Genomic DNA, 19494 nt, shown 5'->3' with positions numbered 1-19494 from the left:
GTTTCTCCCTTAAAATACAACAAAAGAAACAAAATCAAAATTAAACCTTCACTGCTGCTCTTAACTTGATCCAAAGCCTATAAGTAGAGGTCATTCCCAGCCATAAGCCAGGCCCAGCCGGAGCATTTGTGTAATGCGGCCTGGGACTCCTGCAGGCCTGGAGTTTGAGATCTCTGCCTATAGGAATCAAAAAGAGTCTTTCCATTGGATTCAGTGCTTCTTATGGTTCATTCCAGCTGAGCAACTCCCATGAGGTGCTATGAATCCTTTAATTCAGGTTTGGTCCTACATGATCTCTCAATTTAGGATGAGGGCATCCAGCTTTCTGGTTGAGGTCGCTAAGCACTTTGCAAAATGGCAGCCTTACTTTAAAGGTCTTACAGCCGTAAAGAACCACGCACAATTTCACAAGGACTCACAAGAACTGCAAAATCCTGGCCCACTCCACCCACACTTCCTACCCCCATCAAACTGAAAGCTTCATCTTCGCCTCAATTGCACTGCATTGCTAAATCCTAAAGGGACATATGGTGAAAACAGATGGACACTAACTCACCAGTTGTTTTCGGATCGTTTAATACGTCAGCATCCACCTCTTCCCCCTCAAAGTGGAGCTCCCTCGTGTCCAGGCTCTCTATTAAATTGCTCATGTCTGTTGCAACTTTCTCCAGCGTCGAGGTATTTACTCTTCTTTCCCTGGTCAGTGACATCTTAAACACTCATTCAATAGCAACACAGGGGGCTGTTCAAGGAAAGGGATCAGCACTGTTATTGTTTCTACAGAATCATAACATGATCGATTCCCCTGCATCCATCTGAACCTATCAGTGGTGAAAGACCTGGTGCGTAGAGGCTCCTGACCTCCCCACCATCTCTCAGGCAGCACAGCTCTAATGGACTTGTCACCTTGGATTCTCTTAATTGATCACCCCCCTTGAAATGCCCTCAACATGCACACTGCAGCACACCCGCCCCTCTGGACGCAGAGAAGGACAATTTCAACAGTGCAGGGAGGGCTTAGTAGAAAAGTAAATGCAGCTTCCAGCTGACATGGAAACTTCCCTGTAGCAGGACTAGGACCCCAGGACACTTACATTAAAGATTAGGTGTTTCCCATTTAAAATACTGATGCTTGAATTATGAGGGCTTCACCGGGACTGGAGGTTACTTGGAATATATCTACGCAGCATCTGGGTGCAAGCCTCCCAGCCCAGGTCAACACTACTGCTCTAAAAATGGCAGTGCTTTTATGTTGCAGCTTGGGCTGGAGTCTGGGTGCGCAAGCCTAGGAGAGGGTAGGCTTCAGTCTGAGTTGCAATGTCAACGCAATACTTACATGAGACTCTTTAGAGTGCTAGTGAACATGTCACTAACATTAATCTGTTGACCCAATCTGGGAGTGTGACCCCCAGATGTTGTGTAGACACCCTCTTAGAAACACTCACTGGCTCTCATCTTAAATGGAAAGCAAACAGTGAACTTGCTCAGTCAGTGCATTAATGTGCAGCTAATGATGTTATAAATCGTGCATGGGATAAAAAACACAAATATACCCCATTGTCACAAGTGGTTCACAAAAATTACCAGCTACCACTGATTCATACATAGCTACATTTTCAAGAGGATGCTGCACAGAGAAAGAAGCATCCCAAGTCAGTAGATGCGGTTTCCTGTTTTCCCTTTGTGATTAAAAAACAATATTAATTCCTTGTATTAACTTAACCTTAAACATTATGTTTAACCCTGGATAATACCCTTCTACATATCAGCATGAGAAGAGCCCCATCACAATCTTCAATGTACTTATCTTCTTAACGCTCCTCCTGGGGAGAGTGTTATCCCCATCTTACAGATGGGAGATCGGAGCACAAAGAAGGTAAGTGAGTTGCCCATGGTCACATAGGAAGTCAGTGACAGAGCAGAGACCTGAATCCAGATCTCCCAAATCATGGGTTAGTGCCCTAGTCACTGGACCATCCTTCCTCTCTAAGGATATGTCTACACTACCCTGCTAGTTTGAACTAGCGGGGTAATGTAGGCATACCGCACTTGCAAATGAAGCTCGGGATTTGAATTTCCCGGGCTTCATTTGCATAAGCGGGGAGCCACCATTTTTAAAACCCAGCTGGTTCGAACCCCGTGCAGCGCGGCTACACGGGGCTCGAACTAGGTAGTTCGGACTAGGCTTCCTATTCCGAACTACCGGTACACCTTGTGGAAGCCTAGTCTGAACTACCTAGTTTGAGCCCCGTGTAGCCGCGCTGCACGGGGTTCGAACCAGCAGGGTTTTAAAAATGGCAGCTCCCCGCTTATGCAAATGAAGCCCGGGAAATTCAAATCCTGGGCTTCATTTGCAAGTGCGGTATGCCTACATTACCCTAGTTCGAACTAGGAGGGTAGTGTAGACATACCCTAAAAGTCTTGTTATGAGTGACACAGCAATTGAGTACATCCCTACATTGTTAATGAGCCTGCAGGAGGCTACACATAATACTCCTTACATTAGTGGAAGAAGCAGGTGATGAGCAAAGGAAAAACTGCATCAGAGTCAGGTCATCTGCAACTAAGCAGCAGTATAAGAACGGCCGTACTGGGTCAGACCAAAGGTCCATCTAGCCTAGCATCCTGTCTGCCAACAGTGGCCAGGTCCAGGGGCCCCGAAGAGGGTGGACCGAAGACAATGATCAAGCAATTTGTCTCCTGCCATCCCTCTCCAGCATCTGACAGAGGGAAGCCAAGAACACCATTTTATCCCCTGGCTAATAGCCTTTTATGGACCTAACCTCCATGAAATTATCTAGCTTCTCTTTAAACTCTATTAGAGTCCTAGCCTTCACAGCCTCCTCTGGCAAGGAGTTCCACAGGTTGACTACACACTGTGTGAAGAAGAACTTTCTTTTATTAGTTTTAAATCTGCTACCCATTAATTTCATTTGGTGTCCTCTAGTTCTTCTATTTAGGGAACTAATAAAGAAAAGTTATTTATCAGCCCTCTCCACACCACTCATGATTTTATATACCTCTATCATATCCCCCCTCAGTCTCCTCTTTTCTAAACTGAAGAGTCCCAGTCGCTTTAACATCTCCTCATATGGGACCCATTCCAAACCCCTAATCATTTTAGTTGCCCTTTTCTGAACCCTTTCCAAGGCCAAAATAGCCTTTTTGAGGTGAGGAGACCACATCTGTACACAGTATTCAAGATGTGGATGTACCATAGTTTTATACAGGGGCAGTAAGATATTCTGGGTCTTATTTTCTATCCTTTTCTTAATAATTCCTAGCATCCTATCTGCCTTTTTGACTGCCACTGCACACTGTGTGGAAGTTTTCAGAGAACTGTCCACGATAACTCCAAGATCTCTTTCCTGATTTGTTGTAGCCAAATTAGCCCCCACCATACTGTACGTATAGTTGGGGTTATTTTTCCCGATGTGCATTACTTTACTCTTATCCACATTAAATTTCATTTGCCATTTTTGTTGCCCAATCACTCAATTTGGTGAGATCTTCTTGGAGTCCCTCACAGTCTGCTTCTGTCTTGACTATCCTAAACAGTTTGGTATCATCCGCAAACTTAACCACCTCACTGCTTACCCCTTTCTCCAGATCATTTATGGAAGGTGTTTCCTGCAATTATGACTAATGTGCTCCCTTCCTCCTCATTGTCCTGTTTGTAACCCGAGTCAGTGGAAAAACTGGCAAAAACGAGACATGACATAAATCGAATAAGATCTTACATCACCTTTTGTTGTTTATCAGGGTTTTTTAAAGATTTATTTTCATTCAACCCTACTGCCCAATTTCCAACTCTCAGAAAGGTCCAGCAGGGCTTAACCACATGAACAGGCTCATGGCTTCAGTTGGGACTTCTCGTATGAGTTCAGCTCGGTTCACTATGAATAAAGGCTGCAAGATCAAATCCCTAGTCTTTAAAGTAGGGATGTGAACCGGTAACTGGTTACCTGGTCAGCAACATCCTTACAAAGTAATGCTTACCAGGTACTGGTTAATCAGTACCCAGGAGCAGCCCCCTGCCCCTGGACCTCTGTGGATGGAGGGCTACTCCAGTCCTGCAGGAGTCGGGAGCTAGCCCCCACTCATGTAGGAGGATGGGCTGGCAGCCCCAAGTACAGACGGGCAGGCAATGGCAGCTGGCAGCCCTATATGGGGGTGGGGGAAAGGGGGAGCAGGAGCCACTTAACCACTTAACTGGTTAAAATAATAATTAAAAATAATTAATGAAGATTGCCTATCTTCTAGAAAGGTCATTGAGTCCAGTCTCCTACCTTCACAGCACGACTAAGTACCACCCCTTACAAATATTTGCCCCAAATCCCTGAATGGCCTCTGCAAGGATTGAACTCACAACCCTGGGTTTAGCAGGCCAATGCTCAAACCACTGAGCTATCCCTCCCCCCTAAGGTTTAGCCAGTTAACTGATTAACCAGAATTTTACATCCCTACCTTAAACACAGTTATGTTTAACCCCAGATAATTCCCTCCTACATATGAGTATAAAATAAAGAGTCCCATCAACCTTTGTATGACTCCATCATAAACACACAGCTTGACAAGTACACTGAAAAGGCTCAGTGACAGATTCTCAGCTGGTGTGAATCAGAATGTTTTTAAGTCAATCAATGGAGCTATGCCCATTTATACCAGCTGATTTAACCGCCTTCAAAGAAATAATTTACAAAAGTTGCATGCCAAAATTTTGCACAGAACTAAATTTTGCATAGAACATTGGCAACAATTATTTAATTGATTGCTTGGAAAAGGGCATTTATAACTTTTGGAAATAATTAACTTTCAAAACAATAATTTGTGCATTTTGATGCTTTTATAGAATACAGGATCCCATACTACACTGCTAATGCCAGTAAGAGCTTTGCCTAGGCTAGTGAATCAAACCCTCAAACACACCAGATAACAGTATTGTCATTTTCCCCACCTCATCACCACTTCTAGCATATGGATGTCATTCAGGGGTAGCAGCATAACACTGTGTATTTGTTCTATCTGCACTGGTATCTGGAAAGGACAGAGTCTCACATCTCTTCAGACTGAAGAAAATTCTAAATCCATCCCAATTAATCAAGATGGCAACTGGACAAAGGGCTTGCAAAAGAGCAGGGTTTGCATGATAATAAGTTAATACAGACACAAATAACGATTTTCCATCTTTATTGCCTCCTGTGTAGGTGATAAAGACTCGATGCAAAGAAACAGCAAACAACTGCCTCAGAGATTAATGTCAAGGATGACTATATACTAGGGGGGGTAGGTATAGATCATGTCTTCACCTTCCCTTCGTTCTTGATGGTGCCAGGCACAGAGTCCTGCTTGTCAGATAAACTGACATAATAAGTTAATGGGTAAACTATTAACACATGTATTGAGCCCGGCTATTTGCTAGGGACTGCAGCAGACCTCTTTGCCTCTGGATAACTTAAGAAAGAATTCAATTTTGGCTAGATCTGCTTTACCCATTTTTAGCAGGCAGATAGTACAAATCAGCAGAGAGGAGTTGGCACAGGCTCCTGCTACAAACCATCCCCTGGAGAAAAGCAAGGGCAGAGAGGGAAGTATGGTTCCCTGAGCCACAATTATCTCCTGGGGATGGGCTAATATAGGCTGAGACAAAAATTGGGTCCACAAGCCATAAATTACCAGCTCAAGATTCTATTCCCTGTCTCCCTCTCCCATCTCACCCCTCCCCCACATGTGACCTATCTAAGGGCTCATCAAAATGGCAGTTCCTGAGCACAGGGGTTGCTACTGAGCTGCTACCACCAGGAGCAACTTGCTGAAAAGGCAGCAGGGAGGAGCAAGGAACAAGCAAAGCAATAGCTCAGCTCTTCCCCATAACATGTCAAGCATGAGGCCATGTCTTCACTTCAGGGAAGATTGACGCTGCTGCAATCAATCTTCCAGGGTTTGATTTAATGAGTCTAGTAAAGACATTAAATTGAACTCACAGGGTGCCCCCGTTGGTGGCTAATACTCCTGCTCTTGGGAGGAGTAATGGAAGCTGACAGGAGCTAAATTTGAGAGTCTAATTAATGTACGTAAATTCCCGCAGCATAATTAACATAGCTGGAGTTGCATATCTTAATTCAACCTTTCCCTTTAGGGTAGCCTAGCTGCAGATGGAGTTATTCTGATTTAGGATCATTCTTGAGAGAACTGCCCATCAGCTGATCTGTCAGTAAATGACATGACATCCGAACTTGCTGGCCATGCAGCGGGAACAGCAAATTGCCCCTTCTCGCCATCAGAAAAGGCATCCTGCCACAATCACACAAAGAGCACAACCAAGGAGCTCTGAAAAGCACCAAATCTCACTGAAAGGCTAGTTTGCCTCCAGACTGCCCTTTACAATGGGCTGAGCTCAACAGGTCCAGTTTAGCTAGCTAGGGAATAGTTGGCCTCATTTCAAACACCTGAGTATTGTGAGCATGAATGTTTACCACCACTTTGAATGACATTGAGCTCATGTACTGCCTAGATGCCTAGATCAGTGTTTCTTAAACTTTATTTCATGGCACACTGGTGTACCATGAGGCAGTCAGCGGTGTGCCACGGAACAGAACAGAATTCAAAATGGTTGCCCTTAAAGGGGTAGGCGACCATTTTTCCCCTCAATAACTTCCTTTCCCCCCCCCTCCCCCCCCCGATTAACAAAAAATTGGTGTTCCTGAAAAAAAATTGGTGTTCCTGAAAAAAAAATTGTCTGGTGTTCCTTGGTCTTAAAAAGTTTGCTAGCCTAGATGCTAAAAACAGGCAGAAAAAAAATCTATTGAAAGAGCAAGGTGTGCAGTGAAATGGAACTGAGGGAAGAATGAAAAAACAGGAGAAACAGAAAGGAGAGAGAGACTGTGAACAGAGTCAGAAAGGGCAAAGAGAAAAAAATCTAGGGGAAAAAATAAATACTAGATATACGCAGCATCCCATTGTGCCCACCTACTTTCTGGCAGTTTTTCTCTGCCTCGTACATAGCTTGCGCTACCTGCTTCCCATTCCCTGTCTGTCTCCCATCACAGAATGGGAGTACAAGCTTCCCTTCATCTAGCAAAACATTTGCCTGATATCCTAACCCCCGAGGGCAGGGTTTAATTACAGAAAGGAAGGACTGAACAAAAATGGTCTTTATTAGCCCTGAGAAGAGTGGGATCATTCTGCAAAATCTCAAACTATGGGTTACCAACCTTGGGCTGTGTCTACACTGGCCCCTTCTTCGGAATAGCCATGCTAATTTAGAACTTTGGAATAGGGATTTAAATAAACATGGCCGCCGCTTTTTTTCCGGCTTGGGGAAAAGCCGGAAAAGAGCGTCTAAACTGGCGCGATCCTCCGGAATAAAGCCCTATTCCGGAGGAAGTCAGAAGGCAAATAACAAGAGCACAGATTTGTCTAATGCTGTGATTTCTGAGCCAATCCCGTGATTTTAGGGAGCCTGCATCAGGATTTTTGAACACACCAAGTTGCAGTACTGCCAACTATACGAGATTCACTCAGCCCCAGTTTCTTCCTTTAGGAATACTGTGCTGGCTAAGCCACCCTTTCATCACTTTGTAAGAAGGTTAGGATGCTGACACAAGCTATTTTAAAAACTTACCTAACAATGTAGAAGCCTGAATTTTGGGGAAAAAAAAATCTAGGCATCCCTGATGGCTTCCAGTAGAAACAGAGCTCTCCCATCAGTACCTCCCGACACTTGATGCTGTGCATGCACCCTCATCCTCACTGAGAAAAGCATTCCCTGAGTTGATTACCCTCATTTCAGTTCTCATGACTTCTCCCTCAACCTAGTGACCTTTCAGTGCGGTTTGTTAAAAAAATGTCCCAGTTCCTATTCTTTGTTTTGTGCTGCGTCACACACTACTTTGGCAGGACACCATTGTAAAGTCTACTCTTTCATTTCCTGCAGTGTTCTCTGAACAGGAGACAGGGCTTGTGATTTTCAGAGTCTCAAGCAAGAACAAGAGCTTTCCCTTTCTTCCACCCTTGCTGCTAAGAGCTGCTGCTTATGAATTGCTGCCGAGTTAAGCCAGGAAATCGAACGACCCCCAAAGTACAATGCCAAAAATAACGTTTGCCCTGCTTGTCATGAAACCTGCCTCTGCCAACATACTTCCCAATTCTTCATCTTCCTGTCATGAAACTCTGGATCTGGGCTGCATCTTCCTGTGGAAATACCCTCAGATCATAAAGATCTATTTGCAAAATTACTCCCAGAACACTAGCTAGGGATAGGACCAACGTTCCTTGCAAGCTGTGCACTTGTGCAGCCACTCAGGAGAGATTCAAGTGCCATCCAGCTGGTTAGTAGCACCGACAGCAAGCTTTTATTTCTACTGGTGATGCACATTCACACATGCTTTGGTGCGCATAAAAAACTTTTGCACATGGTTGGAAAAGATAAGAGGGAAGATTGGTAAGGGCCTCCAACCCAATACCTACACCCCTGGGAGAATGACCTGCTGTCATTTCACATTTGGACTAAAATGGGGTGTCCTTTTTTTTTTTTTTTTTTTAAACAGTGAGGGTAAATTACGATTGAAACAATTTACCAAGGGTTATGGTGGAGTCTCCATCACCGACAATTTTAAAATCAAGATTGGATGCTTTTGTTTTTACTAAGTACCTTCCGGCAAGCAATGGAGAAAAGAGGTCTTGCAGGTCATATTCTCTGCATGCCATAGGAAAGTGAGCATATTTCAGCTGACCAAATTTGCAGATGTTCATCTAAACAAGATTCCTTTCCCTTTGTCACCTCACAGCTGTCATGTATGGAAGCTCCTAAGGGACATTTCTATTTGGGACAAATCCAGAGTGGACCTTTAAGAATTCTAAGGTAAGGCTGAAGATCTGAGACGATGGCATGGGCCTTTCCTCCCCAAGATGGGAAGACTGGGAATTTCTCACAGGAAGAACAGATCATGTTATGAGGGGGGAAAGGCCATTTTAAAACCTAATTTTTAATGGGACCTCGACCATTTTTACTGAAAGCTACAGGCATTAGTAGAGGATAGACTCCATCACATGTGCTCAACTGAAGGGGGATTTTTGAAGATGCTCAGCTTTGGCTTAACTCTGCAGCTACCAACTTTAACAGATAAAAAAATCCCAACAATATCACTTGGGGCAGAGATAATCCAACCTTGAGCTCTTTAGAAAACTGCAGTCACACTAGATATGATCAACACCTGTTTTGACAAGCTAGTCCACACGCAGAGCTGTTCCTGGAGCCTCTTTTAAAAATAGTTTCCTTTAGGTGAAAAAACAGCAGAAGCCAGGCCAGACTCCACAGAGCTGCTACAACCAACCTAGGAAACTTTTAATTACACAGAACAATCCCCAAAACAGGAAGTCATTTAACATACCTATTAGTCCAATAAAAATGACACTTGATCCAAAACTAGAATATTAATATCAAACAGCCATCCAGTTGTAGATTCAGATTGGATCCTGGATTTTTAATTTCACCATTGGCACTGGAAATCCTGTACGACTGTCACAGGAATCAGAGTTGGAGTTGGTAGGGAGTTTATAGGCCAGATTCTGTTGTGGCTCACAAGGAACTGCACAAAAGTTACTGTGTATACGAATATTCATTATTTGTACAGGTAGCATCTAGGAGGCCTAAGCATGGACCAAGACACCACTGTGCTAGGTACTGTACTAACACAGAACAAAGGTAGTCCCGTACTCCAAAGAATCAAAGAGTATAAGGCAAGAGACAACAGATGGAGGAAGGCAGATAAATGGGAGAATTCAAGGAAACAATGATCGTCAACAAAATAGAAAGTGTTCAAGAGACCAGTTGACTAAATCACCTCTACACTAGAAAAATTACCTGTTACTGATAGTGAGTATTAGCAACAGGTGAGCTGGACAAATGTTGAGCACTGTTTATCTGCAAGTTTAGATAAGGAGAATATGGTTAAACCTTGAAGAAGGGTGGTTCTGATGCACTGGATCAATATCTAGCTGAAACTGATTCTTCATCTTTCATTTGCACAATTCTTAATCGTTGACGCCATAAGTATTCATCATCCTGGTGGCAATAAATGACTCACTTAGAAGTAACTGTTTATGAACACAATTAAGTGTCTGTTATAAATCTGGTTCTATCCTACACTTGTGACTTTTCCTTATGAATGTTTCCCCGTTGGTTCATTTCATTTCTTTTTTTTTTTTTTTAAGTCTCCTCTCTGTATTTATAGATTGATCATCTTACCCTTACATACCTTGTCTCATCAGGGGATTACTGAAAAGAAGTGAGAAATGGGCTAGTTTTCCAATGCACTCAGTACACTTCCTCACACCTGGGACTGGCTTCAGAGTCATGCCATTCCCTTTCCACTAGTTGTTTTTTGTTTAATTGCTTTGCAAATCATGAATGGTTATAGAACACCTGATTCTGATCTTGCAACCATTTTGCATGATGTTACTCCACTGGCTTTGACTGTTACTCCAGATTTACACTGGTTAGCATGAGATCAGAGTGTAGCACTATACGCCTGGCCATATTTTAAATTACTGTTTTCTTAAGCCTATAATTTGCAAATGATAGATCCAATTCCCAGCTGGCATCAATCAGAAACACTTCAGTGGAACTATGCCAATTGATGCTGGATGAGGATCTGGTCCTTTAGTTTTAGAAACTGGTCTATATGAAAGCAGTTACACATGAAGAGGACAGAATATTAATTGGTAATGGCTGATGGCAGTCATTAGCTCCTTCCTGAATACCACCACCTCCTCCCACAGCTCTGCTCAATATGGGGGGTGGGGAGAAGGGCACAATGGGAGTGCACAAAGTACCCCTTGCATGGAGGTGGGAGATTGAATGAGTGCACACTGAACCCCAGGGGTGAAGTGGGAAGAGTGGGGGGGGGTGAGGCCATGGGGAACACACAGAGCCCATGGCAGATGGGAAATCTGCGGGGGGGAGGGGGAGCAGACAGAGTTCCTGCCGTGTGCAGGGAATGGGGCAGCAGTAGCACTCAGAACCTCTGGCAGAGGAAACTGGAAGAGCCTGGTACACAGGATCAGGAACGCACAGAGCACTGCCAAGGCAAGGGAAGAGGGAAAGGAGGATGCTTAGACCCTCTGGCAAGGGAAGCAGTGAAAAAAGTATCTGGAAGATCCTGAAATGGAGGGGTTTGAAAGTGATATATGGGGAGCTTGTGGAGTCAAAGGACTGTAAGGCCTTATATGTAGGAATCGCTGTGGGGGGTGCAAGCCCACGAGAGGGGATGGTGTCTGCCCTGCCACTGCCATGGTGGCCCAGCCTGCCCTCGGCCTTCCTTGGAGTGGGAAATCATCCCTGGCCAGCCAGAGCACGGGGGAGGGAGGGTTGGGCAATGCACCACCGGGCCTCACATTTACGTGGAGGACCATGTTGGGGGAGGCGTGTTCGCACTCTTTGCACCCCCATCCCTCGCATAGCTGTGGAGGGATGCAAGGAGCTCTGATTTATGCTATTCACTTGGACTACAGAAGCAACAAAGCATGCATCCCTCTAGGGGTACGTCTACACTACAGCGCTAGTTCGAACTAACTTAGTTCGAATTAGTTAATTCGAACTAAGCTAGTTCGAACTAACGCATCTAGAACTAAAAACTAGTTCGAACTAGCGTTTTGCTAGTTCGAACTAGTAAGTCCACATTGAGTGGACTCTGAACAGGGCTTAATGATGGCCGGAAGCAGTGCCGGCAGGGCATAAAAGGAGGACTTAGAGCATGGAGATACTGTCTCAGGCTAGCCGAGGGCTGCGCTTAAAGGGTCCCGACCCCCACCCCGGACACACAGTTCTAAGGGGTGCCCCGCTTGCAAAGAAGTTCTGGCTTGGAGTGCCCTGAGTGCCCACACTGGGCACATCACACCACTCGGCCATCAGCCCGGCTGCACTTGCCGCAGGCTGCCATCTGGGGAGAGGGAGTAATTGGGGGGCTGCAGGAGAGCTTCCACCCCCAGAAGCCCGCAGAGCCAGCCCAGTCCTCCCCATCGGGGGCTCGTACCCCATTCCTCCCTCACCTCCTTCCACTTGCCCTTCCCTAGCCCCCCTTCTTATTGATGTACAAAATAAAGATAACGTTTCTTCCAACATTGACTCTGTCTTTATTGAAAAAAACTGGGGGAGACTGGGAAAAGGAGGTGGGAGAGGGGAAGAGAAAGGCTGGGAGAGGGGAGGGCAACTAACATGATCAGGGGTTGGGAACAGGTCCCAGATGAAGAGAGGCTACAGAGACTGGGACTGTTCAGCTTAGAAAAGAGGAGACGGAGGGGGGACAGGATAGAGGTCTCTAAAAGCAGGGGTTGGGTGGAGAGGGTGCATTCAGAAAAGTTCTTCATGAGTTCCCATAAAGAAGGACTAGGGGACACCAAAGGAAAGGAATGGGTAGCAGGCTTGAAACTAGTAAGAGAAAGTTGTTGTTGTTGACAAAGCAAATAGTTAACCTGTGGAACTCCTTGCTGCAGGAGGCTGTGAAGGCTACAACTAGAACAGAGTTTAAAGGGAAGTGAGATCAAGCCATGGAGGCTGGGTCCATGGAGTGGTATTAGCTAGGGGGTAGGAGTGGTGTCCCAGCCCAAAGTTTGTGGAAGGCTGGAGAGGGATGGCACGAGACAAATGGCTTGGTCACTGTCTTCGGTCCATCCCCTCCAGGGTCCCTAGGGTTGGCCGCTGTTGGCAGACAGGCTACTGGGCTAGATGGACCTTTGGTCTGACCCAGGACGGCCATTGTAAGCTCAGGGCTCAGTGTCGGGGGTCTCAGTGGACCCCCTTGATTTTCATGCAAACCTGCTCCTGGGTGGCCAGGCTGGCAGCTCTCCTGCCCTAGACGGCCACTTTCCTGTGCCTAGTGCGGAGATCGTGGACGAGGTCCACGATGTCCGCACTAGCCCAGGAAGGTGCCCGCCTCTTGCGGTCCAGGGCAAGCTCCCGGGAGCTGCCAGCCTGGTCCCGGCAAGAGGGGGTGGGCTGGGGGGCATCGGGTGGGTGGCTCTGTGCCGTGCCAGGTGCAGGGTCTGCTAGCTGGGTGCTGGCAGGCTTGCACCTGGCACGGGCACCGTAGCCAGCCCGTGCCCCTTTAAGGGGTCCGGGGCCGGGAGGGGGGCATAGAGTTTCCCTGGTGTTGGCCAGAGTGGCCACCAGGGAAACCTGGGGAGGGCTAGCCTCCCACTAGTTCGAACTAAAGGGCTACACAGCCCTTAGTTCGAACTAGCTAGTTCGAACTAGGCGTTAGTCCTCGTAAAATGAGGTTTACCTAGTTCGAACTAAGCGCTCCGCTAGTTCGATTCAAATTCGAACTAGCGAAGCGCTAGTGTAGCGCATAGGAAAGTTAGTTCGAACTAACGTCCGTTAGTTCGAACTAACTTTCTAGTGTAGACATACCCTAGTTTAGCTGCATTTGGCATTTTAAGATTTTCCTTGTTTACCATAAATAACAGCAAGTAACTTATAAAACCAGTGCATAGTTTGAATGATGCTACTGCTCACATTTACAAAGGAGGAGAATGTTTCACTGCCAGCTGAAGTTTCATAATCATTCAGCATTGCTCTAGGATGGGTAGACAGATTGCCACCTGCCAAGTTGTTTTTTCTACATTATACTTCAAGTGCTACATGGTGAGTGACAGCACTAGAATCCAATCTGGCATTTGAATCCCCCTGCATTTAAGTGGATTTAAGGCTCAGTGGACATATACACTAGTTCCCACAACTCATACAAGCGAACCTCTCAAAATTACATCTTTTCAAACTGTGACATCCTTGTTCCAGGAAATGCTATATTCATTGCACTTCCGCTTGACATGACCTTGATGAATTTATGTTCTAGGACAGGGTGGGCAAGAGAGCCACAGTGGGCTGGACCCAGCCTGCCTCCAGCCAATCAGGACCTGGGGTGTGTGTAAACTCTCCTCCTACCACCAGGAGTGCAGGTGCCTAGAGGGAACCACCAGCTGTTTGGAACAGCTGATGGTTCTTTCTAGGGGAAGAGTGGGGGCAAAGACTTAATACACTCCCCCATCCCCAGGCCAACCAGGGTCTGTGGGGAGGGGGGGAGAAACACAGAAATGTCTTGGCCCTGCCCCTTTCAGGGTGGCCATGGGCCACTTCAAAATTTGGTGAAGTGCCCCCGCCTTCTAAAATTATTGCCCACCCCTGCTCTAGGAGATACACAAAGATAGTGAATTACAATTATGATAAATGTACTCAGTGTTCTTGACCTCCTTCCCACAAGTTCATTCTAAAGCTCTTTGTAACAAAAAACAGTTGAGTCCAGTATAGAGCATAAAATCTAATTCAGTTCTGAAAAATATAACTCTCTGGTCAATTCACTTAACAAATTGCTACATTCACTATTGTCCTGATATAGCTGGATAAAGGGTCTGATACTTCAGTCTTTCAAACTTGATCTCTGTAAGGCTCTTTTCAGCTCTACCCTTTACATAAAATTTACAGCATACTAATAATAAATACTATTTTAATATGAGGCCACAACTTGCACTTTTCATTCATTCTGTTATTTATTTGTATAGCAGTAATTCTTAGAGACCGCAATTTGAATACATTTTCCACTATGCTCAGCATTATAGACACACAATGCAAAATAATCTTTGCCTCTGAACAACAGATACAAACACAGAGAGATGCTATTATGCATTCTCACATCATTTGCTTACCAACAGCCAAGACTAATAATGATAGCCAGCCAATCCCACAGTTCATGATGGATATAACTATGAACTATGGACTCTCCTTCTCTGTTCACAAAACTCCCATTGATTTCTCTGGCAGTCTCTTACAAGGATGTAAAGTCTTGTGAATCACTACATTTTGCCCTTTCTCTAGGGTCAGATTTGCACCTGTTCAATGGAGACGAGAAACAGGTTTGAGAAACAGTCAGCATGTTCATTATAAAGAAAGAGCCGGCAGAACAGGAGTCTGTATATTTCTTAATGAGATAAAACTAAACAAGCATATTCATGTAAAGCAGTATCAGTGATTAAAATTGTGATAGAAAACTTTTTAGGTTTCTTTAAAAGAAAAAACAGATTTATTACATCGAGAAAACCAGAGCATCATAAATATTGCCAAATGTATAACCCATCAAATGCTGCTGCCAAGTGATTACCTATAAATGTCCAATACTATAAAAACAAATTCATATTACATCTTGGCATTGTTGTGCCCATTTGGAGTATTACTGATCTGCAAGCTTTGGAAAATACACAAGAAATAACTTTGGGTCAGGGGAAACAAAATATTCTGGGTCTCAGACATAGACACCTAAGTCTTGTTTGCTCCTTTCTCCACTGATGAAAACAGCTAAATTGACTCAAACTCATTAAAATCTCAGCGTGATCAGGGCCAATCTTAGGAATTTCTCTCTCAGTAAACATTTCAAAGAGGCCATGGACAATCTGTTACAGTGTAAGGATCCAAGTGAAAGCTCATGGAAGTCAGTAGGTTTCTTTCCATTTAATTGATATTAAATTAAACACTCTTTTCAAAAGCATGTTTCATAGAATTTCATATTTTCAGACTTTATAGCTTTTTAAGGCCCAGGCCTGCAAGTTTTACCATGCAAAGTTTGCATGATCAAGCACTCAGAAAACTCATAAAATAGACCAGAGATAAATTTCTGCCTGACTAATATGAGAGTTACATACTTTTTCAGGGCAGCATTCTCTGGTTTAGATTGTTTCCGTGACTCTTTAAGCATGACAGACAGGTAACACTTGCAATTCACAAAGGCAAATCTGAGTGTTGACATGTTAAGTGTCTGAGTGAGCATTCAAGAAAATACCAAACAATGCGTGTTTTGCATTCTTTATAGAAACATGCCAAAGGAGCTATATAACCATAACCACCTGAAAGACTCCAGCAATGAATAAACTGCACATTGGTAAAAAAATAAAATGATTATACCTGCACTAGCTATTTAGTTTCTTATGTAACTGAACAATAATAAAGCTCAGCCTCTCTCAACCCAAATATCTCTCTGGTTTTTTTGCACAGTGAGATCACTTGACATCACAATGTGTTGTCATGGAAATGATTAGGTTATCACAAGTTATTTATACCTTGGCAGAAGTGCGCATTATTATACTTATCACAGTGGACTATGGATGTCCAGAGGCCCCAGTTAGAAATGGTCCCGACTTGCAGTAAGTAATTGGTAAAAGACAATCGTAGCCCCAAAGTGTTTATGGTATAATTTGAGACAAGGGGCAAAAACAGAGCACACTAAAAAATGGACTTGATTTCACAAAGGAACAAGAGCAGCAACAAAAAATGACTGAGAAACAAACACGTCTGCCTGACTCAGAGTTACAGACAAAAATGGTATCATTTCAGAGACCAAGGAGAAGGATGTGGGGAGTGACGCTAAAGTGTCTGATCCTTTACACATTAGTAATGCTCCTAGATTAAAGGCTTAGGAAATATAAAAAAACCTCCCCAATGGGGTCTGCAGCATGAAAGAATGAGAATGGTTCAAGACACGCAACTGCATGAAACCTGGCTGGGGAAAGCAAGTGTCCAGTGAATCATCCACCTGCACAAGTTTGAACAAAGTCTGCCACAGAGGTGCCTGGTTGAGCGCTTGTACCTCTTATTTCCTAGCACTGCAATGCTGGTTTGTGATAAAGATCTGTCTGCCAATCTCCAAGTAACTTCCCTTTATCCTTTAGAAACATTAGGTACAAATAAGCCTGGTGGCCCATTATCCTGCACCCTGTGTAATCTTCTACACTATAGTGAAGAGAGGGTGTAATACATTATATGCCCACTTTGCAATGGTGTAAACACCACCAAATCCAGAGCAACAAGAAACAGGCCTGTTATATTTTGACATGGAGCCATCTAACCCTGGTCTGCCCTTAAAACATAGGCTGACCTAGCTATGTCACTAGGATAGATGAAAAAAATCACATCCCCATGCATTGTAGTTAAACAGACCTAATCCCCAGTATAAGAATCCTTTAATCAACCTAGCTACTGCTACTCAGGGAAATGGATTATGTATGTCTGTGAGAAAAGTATATTCCTTCCATTAATGCAGGAAGAATCTACACTCTGATCACTACAGCAACATAGTTACCCTAAGAAAATAATGTTTAATTCTTCCGCTGACCCTGATATGAAAAAAAAAAGTAAAAATGCTGTTGTAAAAGACTGAAATGGAAAAAAATTGTTAACTGATCCTATGCTATTTTTTTTCCAAATTATAAATTCATGAAAGCTTTCAAGATTTTGATTTTTTGTCCAGTTTCAGGATGGGAAAAAACATTACAAGCTTAGAAGTCTCTTAGGATGGGAAAATCTTCCCAAGGCAGCAACTACAACTCAGTTTGTTCAACATGTGAAATGGAAAGACACCTATTCCCTTCTTCTGCAAAATACTAATAGAATTAATACCATCATATTGTTAATTCTGCATGCATATTATAACTCTTGTTATAGCTTTTGGGTGTCTTGTCTTTTAAAACTCTAGGCTTGTCAAGACAGATTGTTTCTTACTCCATGGCTGTATCTTCAAAAAGGTGTGTTTTTATAGCAAGGTAACTAATGCAAGTTAGCAAGTTCTGTAAAGCTGTAATGGAAACAAGCCCAGGTGGAATCTTTTTTTACCTCAAAGTAATGAGGCGAGGTCAACACTTTACCTCCATCCCCGCTTGCAAGTTTACCTCGACTAAGTAAAAGCCACTCAAGCCTTGTCTCATTTATGTTCAGTAGATGCAGGAGAACAAAGAAGCAACTCAAAGCGATGAAAAGAAAATATTTCAGAAAATAGTCAGTAAAACAAAAGGAGAAAAAAAAAGTGTGAACCACTGCCCTCACAGAAGTGTGAACTAGCTGAGACCCTTGAAATGCTAACAATAGAAAGTCCAGGAAACACAGAAAGGAAATGAAACAGTCTAGGGTAGCAATGCCACACTGACCTATCAGATTTAAGACCACCACATTTACACTGAGCCTCACCTTCAAAGTCATGTTTTCACTATAAGAAACAGTCTGTGTAGACACCGAGGACTGATTGACACTGAAGAGCTATATTAGAATAACTATGTTACTCAGGGATGTGAAAAATCCACTCCTCTGAGCAATGTAGTTTATGCCAACCTCAGCCCTGTGTGGACAGGGCTAGGTCAGCCATGGCACAGCTATTGCCTCTTTGGAGATGGCTTATCTACACTGACAGGAAAGTGTTTTCACTTAAACATTACAGCAACACATTTGCATAGGTACAGCTGCACCAGTGTTTTAAGTGTAGACCTGCCCTGAGAAAGAGAGCACTACCTCAAGTTAACTATCAGAGGGCTTGTCTTCCCTACAACGGAGATGGATTCTGCAGCAATCGATCCACCGCAGCTGATGTATTGTGTCTGCTTAGACACGATAATCAATTTCGGAGTGCTCTCCCATCAATGGTGTTACTCCCTTCACCAGGACAAGAAGAGTAGCTGGTGTCAACGGGAAAGCAGCCCCCGCTGACTTTACCGCATGCAAAACACCACAGTAAGTACAATGATTTCAGTTATGCTATTTGTGTAGCTGAAGTGATGTAAGTAAGGTTGATGGCAAGGCTTAGTGTAGACTAAATCTTAGTATAGACTAACCTTAGTATAAAAACCTACACCTTTTTGACAGTGAAAAATAGCCTCATTCTATGTCATTACAGTGCCTAGCCCAATAGGGCCTTTGGGCACTACTATCATAGAAGCAATAATATGTTACTCCTGTATTACTTTATCACTTTGCCCTGTCCTTAACCTGAATATTAACAAAGTTCTAGGATGGTAGGATCCATCCCTACTTTTGCTCATATGAATGATGGAGTTATTTGATATATATTAAGTTTTTGTTCTTCTAGGCATAAATGATTCATCTTTGTCCCCGTGTCTCCCCTTCCTCCTCCCTGTGGGAGAAGCAGAAATATAACTAGGATACATTTGCCGATGCACAGATTGTTTAGAGGCTGTTCTCATGCATCCCCCAAACATAAACACACATGCACAAGGACAAACTCACAGAACCCACTTTCCACTCTTATTTAAACAGATGGTTCTTTCAGAGATTAGAGTGCCTCTGAAAAACACTAGAGTGGGCGAGTTGTCTGACAAATGAAAAACAGGTCTGGGCTTTGATTATCTAATCTTCCATTTATATTGCTTATTGAGTTTAATGATCTAGAAAGCATCTGTGGGCAGCATGTTCTTGGGATGTGTGAAATGTCTGAGCAAGGTCTGACTTAGCCATGCTCCTGACACTATATAGAAGCCCTGGGATAGTACCATTCAGCAACATATTCATTCAGTGTTCCCAGCTCCCATGATTTCATAGCAAGTCTTATGATAGTTGTGGTGTTAAATCCCCAGCTCCTGGGACCATGTGATTAGAGAGAATCTCAGCTTTCATTTCAAACAAAGTTTCTAGGCCCTAATGTCTGCTGAGAAAAGCTTGCAAAT

The 19494-nt window shown here is 43.8% G+C and overlaps 2 protein-coding genes across 6 annotated transcripts in view; one reads left to right on the top strand and one right to left on the bottom strand.

Annotated features, from left to right (window-relative positions):
• The window catches only part of PLD1 (phospholipase D1), a 139673-nt gene that overhangs the window by 86015 nt on the left and 34164 nt on the right, over positions 1-19494 (bottom strand). For 4 of the 5 annotated variants that reach the window (XM_075937952.2, XM_075937953.2, XM_014572375.4 and 1 more), the window contains one exon: positions 557-742. In XM_075937952.2, the coding sequence (XP_075794067.1) occupies positions 557-710 (154 nt within the window). In that variant the 5' untranslated portion in view covers positions 711-742. Of the gene's footprint in view, positions 1-556; positions 743-7624; positions 9389-19494 lie in introns of those variants that run through there. The other variant, XM_075937954.2, reaches the window with a different exon arrangement.
• The window catches only part of TMEM212 (transmembrane protein 212), a 73735-nt gene continuing 70313 nt past the window's right edge, over positions 16073-19494 (top strand). Inside the window, exons 1-3 of the mRNA XM_089780990.1 lie at positions 16073-16191; positions 17520-17586; positions 18511-18544. Of these exons, the coding sequence (XP_089637116.1) occupies positions 16073-16191; positions 17520-17586; positions 18511-18544 (220 nt within the window). The remainder of the gene's footprint in view (positions 16192-17519; positions 17587-18510; positions 18545-19494) is intronic.

The sequence above is a fragment of the Pelodiscus sinensis genome, chromosome 10 (genome assembly GCF_052426305.1).
Source record: "Pelodiscus sinensis isolate ZL-2025 chromosome 10, ASM5242630v1, whole genome shotgun sequence".
Classification (NCBI taxonomy): domain Eukaryota; kingdom Metazoa; phylum Chordata; order Testudines; family Trionychidae; genus Pelodiscus; species Pelodiscus sinensis.
This window is presented reverse-complemented; position numbering and strand designations above follow the sequence as displayed.